The 16596-nt window shown below is 51.4% G+C and overlaps 2 protein-coding genes across 2 annotated transcripts in view; one reads left to right on the forward strand and one right to left on the reverse strand.

Annotated features, from left to right (window-relative positions):
* BCO1 (beta-carotene oxygenase 1) overlaps positions 1-6696 on the reverse strand; it is a 102604-nt gene extending 95908 nt beyond the window's left edge. Inside the window, exons 1-2 of the mRNA XM_047793258.1 lie at positions 6576-6696; positions 1673-1828 (exon numbers count right to left, since the gene is read on the reverse strand). The gene's annotated coding sequence lies outside the window, so the exon portion shown is untranslated. The remainder of the gene's footprint in view (positions 1-1672; positions 1829-6575) is intronic.
* Positions 1-16596, forward strand: part of LOC125132463 (polycystic kidney disease protein 1-like 2) — a 102703-nt gene that overhangs the window by 44011 nt on the left and 42096 nt on the right. The window contains exons 16-23 of the mRNA XM_047789733.1: positions 1972-2103; positions 3519-3701; positions 5467-5591; positions 6587-6713; positions 7373-7504; positions 10630-10852; positions 11382-11575; positions 15943-16173. Coding sequence (XP_047645689.1) covers positions 1972-2103; positions 3519-3701; positions 5467-5591; positions 6587-6713; positions 7373-7504; positions 10630-10852; positions 11382-11575; positions 15943-16173 — 1347 coding nt within the window. The remainder of the gene's footprint in view (positions 1-1971; positions 2104-3518; positions 3702-5466; positions 5592-6586; positions 6714-7372; positions 7505-10629; positions 10853-11381; positions 11576-15942; positions 16174-16596) is intronic.

Here is a 16596-nt window from a genome sequence, read left to right on the forward strand (position 1 = left end):
CAGAGGCAATAGGCGGTTATACCTGAGTTTCCCTCCAGAATATTCTGACAGCAGTCCCCTCACAGACAGGCTTATTCTTTCCTCCACCCAAGCCACGGCCAGAATGGAGGCCTGGATGCACCCTGAGCTCATGGCAGACACACTCAAATGCCGCAGCTGCCCTGCAAGACTGTCGGATGGTTAGACGAGCAGCCTGTGAGCTGCAGGCAGGACAGGAGGGGTTGAGGGACCGCTCACTGGCATCTGTGCTCTCCCAAATGGCTGGCTGCATTTAAATTAAAGTGAACTTCACTGAAAAAAAGTTAAAAAGTCAATTCTCCAGTTGCACTAGCTACGTGTCAGGGACTATATATGCAGTCACCTTTGGCAAGTGGCTATATTATTGCTCAGCATGAGGACAGAACTTCCATCAATGCAGAACGCTCTGGGAGGTCCCATCATGGCTCAGAGGTAACAAACCCGACTAGGATCCATGAGGGTACAGGTTCGATCCCTGGCTTCCCTCAGTGTGTTAAGGATCCAGCGTTGCCGTGAGCTGTGGTGCAGGTGGCAGAGACGGCTCAGATCCCACATTGCTGTGGCTGTGGTGTAGGCCGGCAGCTGCAGCTCCGATTCAACCCCTAGCCTGGGAACTTCCATATGTTGTGGGTGTGGCCCTAAAAAGACCAAAAGAAGTTATATTCTTAGGTTTTTCTCTGCCGCTGCCAAAGCCAGCCCCTAGTTAGGACTTTGTGGCTTAGAAAGTGTGTTCCTCAGAAGCTCCAGAAGGGCTGGCTTAAGGCAGAAGTTAAGGGATGGCTGGAGGGATCCTTGTCCCTATTGCCCTAAAGGCATACAGGGACCAAGTCTGCAATAAGATTCCATCCACACTGGGCCATCAAGCAATCCAGTTCCTGAATTTCATACCATTTTAGTCACAATGACACTCTGAGACACGATTTGTTTTTGTTTGTTTCTGTCTTTTCTAGGGCCATATCTGTGGCATATGGAGGTTCCCAGTCTAGGGGGTCTAATCAGAGCTGTAGCTGCTGGCCTACGCCAAAGCCACAGCACCACAGAATCCGAGCTGCATCTGTGACCTACACCATAGCTCACGGCAATGCCAGATCCTTAACCCACTGAGCGAGGCCAGAGATCGAGCCTGCAACCTTATGGCTCCTAGTCAGATTCGTTAACCACTGTGCCACAACGGAACTCCCATTTATTTTTAAATACTGACAGATTTTACAGATTTGAAGATTTGGAGAAAGCTGGAGGCATCCTGTGTTAGTTTCCTCCTGCTTCTATAACAAATGAACATAAATGTAATGACTTAAAACTACATGAATTTATTATCCTACAGTTCTGGAGGTCAGAAGTTTGAAATAGTCTCACTGGGCTGAAGCCAAGGTGTTGGCAGGGCTATGAACCATCTGGAGGCTCCAGGGGGGAATCTGTCCATTGGCTTCTCCAGCTTCTAGAAGCTGCCCACATTCCCTGCTCCATTTCCAATACTCGCATCTTCAAATCCCTGCCCCATTCCCTGCTCCCTCCCTTCCTCTCCTCCTTTCCCCTCCTCCCCTCCTTCCCTCTCCGTCTCCACCACCACTGCCTCCACCATCACGTCTCCTTCTCCAACTCTGACCCTGCCACCCTGCTCTTACAAAGACCCCTGTGAGTACTTCGGTCCCACCTGGGTGATACAGGATACTCTCCCCGTCGCAGAATCCCGAACTTAAACCTCCAAAGAGATTCTGCCAAAGTGCCTTTCCAAGGCAACGTATCCATGGGTTTCAAGGATTAGGACATGGCTATCTTTGGGAGGCTGTGGTTCTGCCCATCACACATCCTAGGAGAGAAAGAGAGGTTGACCAGCTTTGGAAAACCCCAAATGAGCCCGGTCACTTGCTCTGACCCCAAATCTTCTGAAACAGCTTCATCAAGCCATTGGGATTGCATTTCCTCTCTCTGCCTTCCTCCCTCTGTGCCAAGGTCAGGGAGCGTATCCTGGGGTCACTGGCTGTGGCCAGTGCCACGCTGGGGGACATGCCGAGGGTGCAGGAGCTGGCTGAGGTGCTGAAAGGGGTGACTCAGCGCAGTGAGGAGCTCACGCCCTCGGCTCAGGTGAGTAGTTCCCCCGCACTGAGCCAGGCCACAGGACACACAGCTCCGCAGTGGGTGGCTGACGACTAACCCCAGCCTAGGTCCAAGGTCCCTCAGTCACAGGGCCTTCAAGTCTTCTGCCATCTTGTTTTGAGGGTCCCATGTGGGTGGTGCCAAGGGAGGAAAGGTGCCCCTCCTGCAGCTCTGGGTCTCACCCTGCCTGTGGTGGCCTGGGTGCTTGCACACCTCACCCCCCACCAGCTGATGGGCAGCTTAATCTAACTAATCGCTGGGTGGTCAAGTGTGTGTCCAGCTGCTGCTGCTGCTGCTGACCCACCCGTGTCCCCCACTGGACAGCTCCCAGCTCCTGCCTTTCTTAGCCTGAGGGCCTTTTCTGACCTCCCTCCAGAGTCCACTCTGCCCACTCCCATGGCAGGCTGGATATGTCAGGGGATTATGCCGTTCTCTGTGAGTAATGGGCTGTGGGGCAGTTACCCTGGCTCCCTGGTCCCTCTTGGTGGAGAACTCCCCAGCAGGACTGAGCCCCAGGTAATAGACTTGATCACTGCAGACTGGCTTCCGACCCTTCCCTGGAGTCCCATTTCCCTACTCTGCCTCCAGTGTTCCCTGGGCCTATCTCCAAATGAATGTCATTTTCAAATCCTTGCCTTGGTACCTGCTTTTCAGAGAACTTGAAAGAAATCGCCATGTTCCCAGCATTATGGCAGCCAAGTGTCCATAAAAGCAGTGAAGGAGGCAGCTGTCTGGCTCTGTCCTACCCACTCCGTCAGGAGGTTGCCCCCTCCCAGTCCCTGTCTGGAAGCCAGCAATGCTGCTCTTTCCCTTTGGGGGCCCCGGGGTCATCAATATCATACGTCCCACCTCCACAGCCACTTGCCCACGCATCCCGTCTACATGTACATACACATCCATCTCTCCATCCTGCCACTCATTCATCCCCCCAGTAATGTATTCATTCATTCCACACAAGCTCCCTAAAGGCCTCGTATGCACCAGGTACTATGCAACTCACTGAAAATTCAGCAGCAAATCACACAGACGTGGCCTCTGCCCTCACGGTGCTTTTTGACCACTGGGGCAGCCAGGTGCTAAGCAAATCAGTCCAGCCAGCCAGCCCTAGGCAGTGACTGTTTACTGAAGGCCGACTACAGGCTGAGCGTCGTGCAAGGCACTCTGGGGAAGATTCAGAGCTGGACTGGGCTGCTGTCCTGAAGGAACTCAGCACAGTGTAGGGAAGGAACACCTGGCCTCAAGCCAGTGACACAGGCAGCCTGTGTGATGGGCCTGGTTCTCCCTCTGAGTCCCCTCCCCCTTGCTCCCCTCCATGGCAGCGTGTGTCCCTTGAATGGCACAGGGGAAGGTCTGCTCCAGGCAGGGGCTCATGCTGCTCTTTCTCTTCCTCTGGGTGAGTCTAGCGGGAGGCCAGCTGGGCTCTGCAGCATGCCAGTGAGGCTCTGTTGGCAGTGAGTGCCAAGGCCCATCCTGAGGACCAGAGGCGCCAGGCGGCTACCAGGGACCTGTTTCAGGCTGTAGGCAGCGTGCTGGAAGCATCTCTAAGGGACAGAGCAGAAGAGCCCGCAAAGGCTAATGGCAGCCAGGTTGGTACCCCAGTCCAGACACAGACCTCACACTCACCATGTGCCCAGGTCGCACCAGCGTTTCCAGGTGGATCTTCCTCCCCATCTTGCAGATGAGCAAACTGAGGCCCTGAGGTTAGAGTCCTTTCTAGGAGCTGGAGGAAAGGCTCTGGAGACCGGAGCTTCAGTGAGGCAGTATGGGAGAGCAGATCAAGTGTAGGCTCTGAAGGAGGGGGCCTGAGTTCAAATCCTGCCCCTGTCACTTACAAGCTGCGGACAAGTGACACAACGTCCTGCAGCTTCATCTCCTCATCTGTAGTAGGGGGATGAGCTCTGCCTCATCCCAGAGAGGCCAACAGTTGGAGAGATTGTATATCCATGCTCACAGGTTTTTTTTTTTTCCCTTTTAGGGCCACACCCAAGGCATCTGGAAGTTCCTAGGCCAGGGTCAAACTGGAGCTGCAGCTGCCTGACTATACCACAGCCACAGCAATGCAGGATCTGGGCCGCATCTGCGACCTACACCACAGTTCACGGCAATGCCAAATCCTTAACCCAGTGAGCAAAGCCGGGAAATGAACCTGTGTCTTCATGGATGCTAGGTGGGTTCGATTCCGCTGAGTCACAATGGGAACTCCATGCTAGCAAGTTTGAATTCAACTTCTAGTTCAGGCAGCCAAGGGCATGACATGATTTTAGAAGGGAGGCAGTCCCCATGGTGAGAAGAAATGCAATGCAGTTATGTGGCCCAGCACCCAGGATGGCATCACGACGGAGCCACAAAACCCATCCTGCGCTGCTCCACAGCCCTGTCCTCTGTGGAGCCATCACTCTAGTCAAGAACACACACACACACACACACTCACGCACACCTCAAAACACATTCATACATACATTCAATCACACTCACACATCCATTTATAGGCACTCACTTATACTCTCTCTCACACACACTCCTGCACATACACAGACACACATTTACACTCATATCTTCACACATGGCCACACAGCCACACAGATTCCCACAAATGGCTACAGGCTTACATAAAGCCACATACCCACACTCACTCATGCTCGCTTATACTCACACACCGTCAAACACACTCATACTCCCTCAGACACTCACACATACCCACATACCCACACCCAGATACGTACATGCACACACAGTCCCCTCCACACACACATTCACACACACTCAACACACACAGATGCACACACACACACACTCACAATCTGTGCTCTGATAGGTACTCTGCAAATGTCCAGAACTCCCAGGGCCCTCTTGCTGCCACGGCTTAGCGAGGCCACATCTTCATCGGGGCTTTGGATGGGGTGGGAATGGAGTCTGAGCCCAGGAGACCTGGTGGAATGGTTGTGTCTATGAGTCTCTATTTTCCCTGTGCTGTGGCTAGACGGCAGGGTCCCGAGCAGAGAGAGGCACAGAATGTCACAATTCAGTGAGGACACAGGGGTCAGAAGCCCGGCTGTGATCCCAGCACTTCACGGTATCAGCGCCCGGCCTCTATGAGTCACTGACTCTCTCCTTGCCTCTGTCTGCTAAAATGGGGGTGTAAAAGCATCTGCTCACCGAGCTTGGGATCCTGTAAGTGCTTACTCTTGGGTCCTCCAGTGCCTGGCGCTCAGTAAATGGCTTCCATCCAGGCTCAGCCCTGTGCCCCTGCCCTCTCCCAGTCCCTGCTAAGGGCCCGTGCTGGCCTGGTGGCAGTAAGCAGCGGTGGTATGGAGCCCAGCCTACAGCAGCATCCCCAGTTTTCTTTTCCAGACAGTCACAGTGTCCCAGCTGCTCAGAGCCGTGGAACGTGTCCAGGACACCCTCCTGCTGGGGAGACTGCCCGGGGGCCTTCCAACCACACTGGCCACACCCTCCATCTCCGTGTATACAAACAGGTAACTCGCTGTACTGCGGGGCCCTGAGAAAGCTCATCCCCTGACCTGGCTCATTCCACACCCACTTCCCAAGACCCTGTGACAGGCAGAGCCCAGGAGACCCACAGAGGGGAGGTGATGGGACCTAGAAGTAGGAAGGGCTTTTCACAGAGTGAAGGTCCCTGTGTTGGGTGTCTATACAGCACAGGAAGGTGAATGCCACCCCAGTGCCAGAGCCACCCATGTGTCCTGAGAGACAGGTCACACTGGGCCAAATGAATGAAAGGGCCCAGCCCACTTTTAGCCTCGAGGGTGTGTCTGGCAAGCCCACGGCTCCGTGCACCTGTGGGATTCAGGATGCATGTGCTGTGGGAGTAGTTCCTTGGAGTGCCTGCCCAGCTCTCACTGGGCCCTCCAGTACCTTGGGGTGCCCTCCTCCTTCCATTCCTCCCCTTGATACTCGGGGCAGGCCCTGCTGGAACCCCCGGGGACAAAACACCCTCCCTTGGTTCTTCCTCCCAGAGTTGTCCTCTTGGCTCCAGGGGCAGTTTCCCAAAGCAACATTCTAATCAGGACAAGGATTTGAAACCAGGTTCCCAGTCTACTCCAATGGGACGAGGTCAAGGGCCAGTAAAGCTGGTTTTATGGGAGCCCGAGACATCAGAGATCAAGTAAGAGGGGAGCTAAGTCTGGAGAAATGTCTAGGATGTAGTCCAAGCTCAGGCATTCATTCAACAAAACATGTGCCAGGCCCTGCTCCAGGCACTGGGGTGCTGCAACAGGAAAGTTGGCCAAAGCCCCGTCCTCGTGGAGTCGCCAGCCCAGCCTGGAGGTGCCAGCTGCCTTTTATGCTGCCCCTACTGAGGCAAACATGCAGAACCATATAAAGGATCAAAACAGAACCACCCACTCTGATGCTAAAGCCAGGCTCCCTATAGAACAAGAGGCAGGCAGATCTACCTCTGACCCTGACCTTCTCCTCTCTCCCTGCACCTCTTTTCTCACCTTGTGGACAGAATACTGCCGCAGGGTTGGCGAGGCTCCTCCATGCACGTTGCTGCAGCCACCTCTGCGACCTTCACCCTGCCCGCTGCCCCCTCCCTCAGCTCCATGGAAGACAGTCGGGAGCCTGTGGACATAAGGGTAACAAGAGAAAGAACCTCCTTGGGAACAGCCCTTTCCAGGTTGCAAAGCTCTTGCACATAAGTTTGCTCATTTACAGGGATAACAGCCTTGCCAATGTAATGGGTGAGGTTCAGTGATTTGCCCAAGGCCATAAGCAAAGTTGCAGAGGTGGGATTCAGACCCAGGCTTCTGACGTCCCCGGCCATCCTATTCCCACTGTGCTGTGGAATTTTTTGGTCCAGTTAGTCACTGGAAATGAAGCTCTTTAAATTTTATTCCACAACTAGGAAACAGTCAACTCAGGGCTCCTTCCATTCCCAAATGAGGGCACATTCGACTCTGTTCCTTGAGCCTCTGAGAAAGCAGACAGACTTTTCCCTCTTAGAGACTTGTTGGCTTTGCTGGAAGAAAGACTCAGACCGTTTACAATCCAGTAAATGTCTGGCGGCAGCGGGTCTGATCAGGTCTCAAGGCCCAGCTTTCTGAGGCCACAGCCTTGAAGGGCAGACAAATGCCAGGAAAGACAGCAGTAGCTAAAGGCAGCCCCCCCCCCCTCACCCCACAAGGCAAGGGCCACTTGTCCGTCCCATCTTAGGAAGCCTCATCCTTCACACAGAGACCTGGGCACCTTCCCGTCTTTGGGGGCCTTGCCTGACTCTCTTCCTTCTTGGTTCCAGATGATGAGTTTCCCAAAAAGCCCCTTTCCAGCCCGAAGTCCCCTTGATGTCAGTGGAACTATTGGTGGCCTCTCTCTGACCAGCCCCAGTGGACAGCTCATCCCTGTGAAGAACCTATCAGAGAACATCGAGGTAGACTTGGGGTGCTCTCAGAAGTCAGGGGCACTTCTCTCTTCCTCTCCAACTTGGTTGGAACCAAAAGTTGATCTGTTATGGAAAAAAGAAGAAATATTTGTTTGTTTTTTGGCCATGCCTATGGTATGCAGAAGTTCCCAGACCTGAGACTGAACTCTTGGCACAGCAATGACAACACCAGGTCCTTAACCTACTGAGCCACCAAGGAACTCCTCAGCATTGTATTTTTTTTTCCTTGCTTTTTTTTTTTCAGGGCCACACCCACAGCATATGGAAATTCCCAGGCTAGGGATCAAAGGGGAGCTAGAGCTGCTGGCCTACTCCACAGCCACAGCAGCATGGGGTCCAAGCTGCCTCTGTTACCTACACCACCGCTCACAGCAACGCCGGATCCTTGACCCACTGGGTAAGGCCAGGGATCGAATTTGCATCCTCATCAATTCTAGTCAGATTTGTTTCTGCTGCACCACAATGGGAAGTCCCTAAGCATTGTATTTTAACATAAAACTTAAACATATAACATTATTAATCTTTAGGTGTACAAATGAAAGTTCCTTTAAATCTGTTGATTGGAGGTTTAATCATCTCCCTTACCTAAATCGCCCCCTTGACCTAATTAGATCTTTTTCCAAGTGAATAAAAAGTGTAGGCACACTGCAATACCAGTTCAGATTCTTTCAAAATTTGAATGACTTTTTGTCTAATTTTCTACAGTTTTCTCACCAATGACTAACTCAATCACAATTCTTTGCCACTCACCTTTACTGAGTGTTCTCAAAGCCTTGAACTTACATTCTTATGCAGATGGTTCTCTTCACACACTCTTGCTTTGTCCCTTTGTCACTATATGAGAAAGATCATCAAAATGGGCCTTTACAATCATAAGGACAACGGACCTAAGAAATCAGACACAACTGCCTATGGCTGAGCATCCAGGCCCATTGGCAGGAAGGGCTGCCGGATTACAGAGAGGAGATGTTGCAGGCAGGATCCCTGGAAGCTGCCCATACTCCCTGTGACTGGGCAGCAGGTCCTTCCTGGAAGGAAGAGCTGGGTGGCATGTGCCCATGTTGACCACAGAGGGCCATCAGGAGCAAACAGAGTGCACAGGGGGTGTCAATCAGCCTGTTCTAGAAAGGAATGGAGGAGTTTCTGTTGTGGCTCAGGGGTAATGAACCCCACTAGGATCCATGAGGATGCGGATTCAATCCCTGGCCTCAATCAGTGGGTTAAGGATCCTGCATTGCCGTGAGCTGAGGTGTAGGTCACAGATTCGGCTTGGATCTGGTGTTGCTGTGACTGTGGTGTAGGCCAGCAGCTGCAGCTCCAATTCGATCCCTAGCCTGGGAACTTCCATATCCCACAGATATGGCCCTAAAAAGACAAAAAAAGAAGAAAGAAAGAGAGAGAGAGAGAGAGAGAGAGAGAGAGAGAGAGAGAGAGAGAGAGAGAGAGAGAAAGAAAGAAAGAAAGAAAGAAAGAAAGAAAGAAAGAACGAACGAACGAAAGAAAGAAAGAAAGAAAGAAAAAGAAAGAAAGAAAGAAAAAGAAAGAAAGAAGAAAAAGAAAGAAAGAAAGGAAAGGAAAGGAAAGGAAAGGAAAGAGAAAAAGGAATGGAGGGCTTCAGTTAATCTGAGGAACTGATCAGGTGGAGAATGGTTCTGAGAACTTCTAATGTAAGAGTAAAAGCAGAGGACTAGCAGCAACCAACTGCTGAGTACTACTGGGTATCTGACACTTGGCTCAGTCTTCTGCATATGACAACATTTTTAATAATCTCAATGAGTCTATGCGCTCTACTGATGACAAGAAACTGAGGTTCCAAGTGTTGTTTTTGTTTGTTTGTTTGTTTGTTTGTTTGTTTGAATCTATTTAGGGCTGCATTCACAGCATATGGAAATTCCCAGGCTAGGGGTTGAATCAAAGCTGTAGCTGCCAGCTTACACCACAGCCACAGCAACTCGGGATCAGAGCTGCATCTTCCACCTATACCACAGCTCACGGCAATGCCAGATCCTTAACCCACAGAGCAAGGCCAAGGATCAAACCTGTGTCCTCATGGGTGCTAGTCAGATTCATTTCTGAGTCACGACGGGAACTCCCCAAGTGGTTTGTTAATTGGCCAGAGATCCCAAAGCTAACGTAGGGCAGAGCCAAGGTAAAACAAAGGTCTCTCTGCCTCTACAGCTTGTGTTTCTAACTTAATCTTACTTGTTTCACACTTTGGTCAACAGCTTTCTGGTGCAAACTAGAAAGACACACCTGTGTGCAGGTGTAGCCCTGAGCCGGGATGCACAACTTGATGAGCATGGGCTGAATAAAGGCCTCCAAGACACCCATGTCCTCATCCCTGAGTTGTGGATATGGCCTCTGACCTGCCAAGGGGGACTATGCAGATGTAATTTCAGTTAAAGATCTGGAAACAGAGAGATGATCCAGGGTTATCTGGGTGGGCCCAGAGCCATCAAGAGGTTTCTTATAAGAGTCCAACAGAGAAGGAGTTGACTCCAGAAAAGAAAAAGGCAGTTTAATGACAGAAGTAAGAGATTGGGTGACACAAGGAGGGGCCATGAGCCAACTTCAGGCACCTCCAGAAGCTAGAAAAGGCAAAGAAGCAGATTCAGCCCTGGAGAATCTGGAGCCTCCAGAAGCAACCAGCCCTGTCAACTGTAGCCCAGTGAGATGTGGGGCTTCTGGCCTCCAGAAGAGTAAGAGAATGAATTGGTGTTGTTTTAAGCCATCAAGTTTGTGATCATTTGTTACAGCAGTCCCAGGAAATTAATAGAAGGAGCAGGGCACAGAGTGGATTTCAGCTGCCCAGGTGCTCCCCTGCCCAGCAGCCCTGACACTCACTGGCACTCCTGTCCCGCAATGTATGGAAGTTCCCAGGCTAGGGGTCCAATCAGAGCTGCAGCTGCCAGTCTACACCACAGCCACAGCAATGCCAGATCCAAGCCACTTCTGTGACTTACACCACAGCTCACGGCAATGCTGGATCCTTTAACCCACTGAGCAAGGCTAGGGATCAAACCCCATCCTCATGGACATTAGTTGGATTCGTTGCTGCTGAGCCACAGTGGGAACTCCGAGCACAACCCTGATTTGATTGTTTCTGATGACAGATTCTGCTGCCTCAGCTTTCTGAAGGACATGGCAAGCCAACTGTGTTGAACCTGACCAGCCCCGAAGCTTTGTGGGTGAACCTGACTTCAAGGGGAGTGGCTTTGGGGATCCAGCTGCACTGGAGGCCTGACATACCACTCATGCTCAGCCTGGGCTATGGCTACCACCCCAATGAGACCAGCTATGACGCCAAAGCTCACTTCCCGCCGATGGCTGCTTCAGGTAGTCCTAGAACCAGGCCAGTTTCTTGAGCTGCTTCCTGGGGATGTGACTAGCTTAAAACTTGGAAATCAGAAGCCATAGAGAAAAAGAAAAAAAAAAAAACACTTGCTACATGCAGTGCTTATTTTTGTTGGTGGTGTTAGGATGGTATTATTATTATTATTATTAGGCAATAGTAGGTGAACACTATATACCCTGAGGAAGCTGACAAGCACTTACGGCACTGATCTCATGTCAATCCTTGAGGATGGGGAAATTTCCACTTTTAGGATACAAACAGAGAAGTTAAGTAACTGATCCAAAGTCATACAGCCAAGAAGGGACAGAGTTAGAATCTGAGCTCTGCACCCTGACCTGGGAGGGCCTCTCCTTCTGTGCTCCTGGTCTCATGAGGAGAGGGCACTCCTAGGACACTGGGGAGACCATCAGGATTGGCTTCCCTGCCAGGGCACCCTGGTGCTCCTCTCCCATCATGTCAGTGCCAGTGTCCATCGGGCTTCAGGCTAACCTGGAGCCACCCTCCCTGCAGACGGGCTGTCCACTTGGATCCTGAGCCCAGAGGACCTATATTTTGGAGAAGGCATCTACTATCTGGCTGTGATCCCTGAGTCTGACCTGGAGCCAGCCCCTGGCAGGGACCTCTCAGTGGGCATCACCACCTTCCTGTCCCACTGTGTGTTCTGGGATGAGGTCCAGGGGACTTGGGACAACTCTGGCTGCCAGGTAAGGAGAAGGAGGCAAAGAAGACAGGGCGGCTTGGTTGGGTGTTTTCAGCTCAATTAGGGTCCCCTTTTAGGGCTTCTGGGGCACCACCTTGGGCCCCTCCACAGGGCCTTTGCATATGCTATTTATTCCCTGTGCCGGAAGTACCCCCCCTCCCCTCTCACTCTAATTAATGCCTCTTCAGATCCCACCCAAACTGTCCTTAATCCCCTGTGTGATCAGATTTCCTACCATAAACCCTCAGAGCACACACGCCCGCCTCCTCCATAGCACAAGCAAGGTGGTGTCTAACACCCACTTAGGAGATCACTGAAAGATGTCTGCTCCCTTGCTGCGCCAGGAGCCACATGAGGCAGGTACAGTGTGCTTTGCTCACCCTCGGGGACAAATAACAACTGAAGGGACAGATGGCTGGGAAGCCTTGCTAACTCGGGGTTGCTGAGGGAAGCCACTTGTCTTTTCCAAGGAACCGAGCTCACAGCCAAGTCCTTTATCCTATGCCAGGTGCTGTGTTTCGTGCTTTATGTATATTATCTCAAAGGACCTTCAGGATAACCCTCCAAGATAGTGGGTATTCATGTTTTACAGGCGACCAAAGGCTCAGGAAACTCAACTAACTTGCCCCTAAACCTTCACCTAGGAGGTGGAAGAGCTGGAATTCAAACCCGCATCTGTCTCTAGAGCACAAGCGTTAAGCAACATGAGGCACCGCTTTTCCAGAGCCGCACCCAGTCTCACAGAGCCCTTGATAGCACGTGGCTCTATTAAGTGCAATCAAATCCCTGTCTCAGGGTAGCTCAGCTCTGTCTCCAAGGAGCCAAAGCCCATGACAGTGTCCTGGTAGCAGATATTGGCTTTGAGGCCACCAGAAGCCACCTGTGGGGCATCTGTGTCCCTTTCCCTCCTCCATGCCTTTGGACACACTATTCTTTCTCTGAAATGCCTTTCTTCCCTCCCAGCTAAGAAAACTGTGTGCTTTTTGATATCTCATTCTGATGCCGCCTTCTTGGGGAGCCCTCCAGAGGTCTGGAGGCCCCCTCTGTTACCTTCTATTTACCCCCAAGAAAAGCAACCTCTACATCAAGCTGAAATTTATCACACACCTGTCTCCATTTCCTAGACCCTATACCTTCTTTTATTCATTCTACAAATGAACCAGGTGCCAGGCCAACCAGTGGGGATAAAATGTCAAGAAAAACCAGTGAGCTGTCAGTCAAGCAGGGGACACGGACAAGACGCAAGGGGTGCACATGTCCGAGTAGTTTAAGAAGCCAGGTTCCAGCAGAGCCACAGAAGGGGACTCAGCCGAGCTCCCTCCTGGTTTGTTTCTAATGCAGCTTTGGCTCCCGTGTCAGCTCTTACCCTGGCTTCCAGCTGCCACACATAAGGAGTTCTCCAAAATGCCAGGAAGAGACAAGGGTGCACTGATATGTCCAAGCATCAGTGGGTCCCCACACCTGCAGCACAGGCCTTTATATCTTGTGAACGAGACCCTGGAGGGGTTGCAACCTTCTCGAGCCCTCGTGCCCAGAAACTGTCTGATCCCCTCATTGCTGGCACAGAATGCTCACTGCAGGCTGCCCTCTGAGGCCTGAGGCTCAGAAGCAGGTGGTGCAGGGGCTGGCAGCACGGGTTTGCCATCAGACAGACGTGGGTCCAATTTCACGTCATCAGTACTTGCAAGGTGACCGTGGACAAGGCACCCCACCTCTCTGAGCTTTCCATCTGAAATAAGGATTAAAGGGTGGCTGCCACCTGCCATAGGGTGGGACCCAGATGAGGTTAGGGGTGGTGCCTGGCACATACATAGTAGGTACTCCACAGATCAAAGTGATTGCTGTGTTAGACCCTCGGAGCATAGAGAAGACAAAACTGTAACAAAATAGAAATTGAGGAAACAATGGACATGGCATGGTGGTTTTTTGGGGAGAAGCAGGCTGAGCTAAATGTTAAGATATTGGAAAGTTCCTAGCTTTTGAACAGTGTCATGGGTTCCCAGGTGCTTGTTAAAAACATACAGCTACTAAGGCACATATACATGGAAGTGGGACATACAAAGGCCCCACCCTGTGGGAGTGTGTCGTAGCACCAAAATTATTTTAACCCAATATTGTATACCTGATGCTCATTAGAGACATAGATTAGATGCAAATATAGTCAGTCATACAGATATGTAGATACATATATAGAGATCACTGAGTAGCCATAAATAAGTAAATGGGGGAAAAAATAAGTAAATGGGATCATTAGGTTTGGATGGATAACCACTGCTGTATTCGCTAATTAACTAAACAAAGTCCCAAATCTATGAACTACAGACCTTTTCAGGGCGTAAAGGCAGAATTATCCAAGGGGTTTGAGAACTCTCTTCCATCTTACACATTTTCTTAAGGGATACTCAAGCGGCAACTACTATCATGAGGGGATCTCCTGAAATTTTTCCCATCTCTCCAGATTAATTCCCGATTTTCAAAAGGGCTTTCGTGCTGCAAAAGACTGGGAAAGTCACCACCCTCCAAGTATTTGTGAAAACCAGAAGGGCAAAGCTGTGAGGCACAACCCAGGTCTGGTCCCTGGGCTCCCAGCACTGAGATGGTCTTGTCACTGGTACCTGCTTGGGGTTCTTCTCTAAAACCAGCCCCACCCCTCCTGGGTGTGCCAAGGGTTCCGGTAAGCCTCACAGCCGTGTGCCAAATGCCAACCAGGATTGGGAAACAGTGAGCAAACACGGAACTAAAACCCACGTGAAATCTGTCGATAAAAAAGTTCTCACCACGGTGTTGGAGGCCCATCCTCACAGGCTGGCGTTAAGGGTAAAAGATAAGCGTTACCTGCTGGGGCATGTTTGGGCTGCCAAGGGTCGCTCCTCACCAGGTGTGGGGCAGAGAACTTGCCCCATGCCAGGTTTTCTGCCACCTCCTACGTTATTACCTCGTGGTAGATCCTGGAATAAAAAGGTAGTGCTGGGTTGTGGATTTGAATTATATCTTCTTTACCCACCAAATGGCCCTGGGTGGAGTACAAGCTGGCTGAGGGCTTTAGGGAAGGCCTGCCCGTGAGTACAGAGAATGAATTCAGAGCCAGATGAATGAGGGGGGCCCTGCCCTGCCTCGTTCCTGCCTCCTCCCTTCCCCAACCTCAGTCCCACACCACAAGGGACCCTGTGCCCAACCTCCACCCACAGGCCCCATTTCCCCATGTCCTGTCACCCTTGTGCCCAGGGGTGGCCACGCCAGTAGCCAATCCTCCACCCTGTGGAGGGATGGGTCTGTGCAGTCCCTGGAAGAGGAAATGCTGAGGTCCAGTCTAAAAGTGGGAGTCCCGAGGTTCCTGTTGTGGTGCAAGGGAAATGAATTGGGCAAAATTTTAAGAGAATTCTTTCCAAGTGCTGAGACACTGGCTTAGGATTTAAATATCTGTCTTTCCCTTTTTCTCCCATGGTTCCCCCAGTCTTCTTTTTTTGCTCTTCGGTATAAGATGACCAACTATCCTAGTTTGCCCAGGACTGAAGGAGGGCTCCCAGGATTGAGGACTTTCTGTGTGAGAAGCAGGAAGGTCCCTGGCAAACTGAGATGAGTTGGTCATCTTGAGTGTCCTCTCAGCACCCGGCCCATTGCCTGGCCTGGAAGAAGCACCAACAAGTGCAAAGAATGAGCACCAGGTGGGAGAATGGCCCGGAAGGATGCACACCAAGTGTGTGATAATGGCTACTTATGGAGGATGGGGGACACAGGGGACTTCAGTGTGACCCATAATATTTCTTATCTAAAAACGGCAAAGCTGACTAGCGAGATAGACACAGTTGCTCACTGAGAATGACAGGTCAGAGACACGTTATAAATAACTCTCTGTATTTTATTTTATTTTTATTTTTATTTTTTTTTGTCTTTTTGTCTTTTGTCTTTTGTGTTGTTGTTGTTGTTGTTGTTGCTATTTCTTGGGCCGCTCCCGCGGCATATGGAGGTTCCCAGGCTAGGGGTTGAATCGGAGCTGTAGCCACCAGCCTACGCCAGAGCCACAGCAACGCGGGATCCGAGCCGCGTCTGCAACCTACACCACAGCTCACGGCAACGCCGGATCGTTAACCCACTGAGCAAGGGCAGGGACCGAACCCGCAACCTCATGGTTCCTAGTCGGAGTCGTTAACCACTGCACCACGACGGGAACTCCAACTCTCTGTATTTTAAAATTAGTTTCTACTAAAAGTACAGTAATAAAAAAGCCCAAAGGGAGTCCTGCGCTCCCAGCTGTCTCCCCAGCCCCTCCCCAGGACAGCATCCACCCCTCACTGTTTTCCTCCCTTGGGTTTAAGTGGGCTGGGGCTGTGCTTCTTGAGTATTTCTACCAGGGCCTCTTTGGGGCTGCAGGTGGGGCCACGGACCACCCCCTCCCAGACCCACTGCCTCTGCAACCACCTCACCTTCTTTGGAAGCACGTTCCTGGTGATGCCCAATGCCGTCGACATCCGCCAGACCGCTGACCTCTTTGCCACCTTTGAAGACAACCCTGTGGTTGTGACCACCGTGGGCTGCCTCTGCGTGGCCTATGTGCTGGTGGTGATCTGGGCGCGGAGGAAGGATGCTCAGGATCAGGCCAAGGTGAGGTTGCATGGTCCCTGGGAGCTGGAGGGAGGAGCAGGGATGGCTTCGTGCAGGAGCTCCAGGGGGTGAAGCCCAGGTCAGGAGCTGAGGGGCCAGGTCGCAATCCAGGCCTTGACCCCTGGTGTCATCTCAGAAAAGCTGGCCCTTCAGCAGCTTTACCTGAAAAATATCCTCGTTCATCAAATTATTGGGAGGATTATGATACTGACCCCTTATTGAGGACTTACTATGTGCCAAGTATTACCTCCATTTAATGCTCACAACAGCCCCAAGGGGAAGATACTGTGTTGAGAGTCCCTAAGACCACCTTCAAGTTCAGTGATTTGCTAGAACTTAAAAAAAACGATTATCCTCATGATTATGGTTTATTATACTGAAAAGGTACATTTTAAAATCAGCAGCGGGGGAGTTCCTATTGTG

This window comes from Phacochoerus africanus, chromosome 8, assembly GCF_016906955.1.
Source record: "Phacochoerus africanus isolate WHEZ1 chromosome 8, ROS_Pafr_v1, whole genome shotgun sequence".
NCBI classification, from domain to species: Eukaryota; Metazoa; Chordata; class Mammalia; order Artiodactyla; family Suidae; genus Phacochoerus; species Phacochoerus africanus.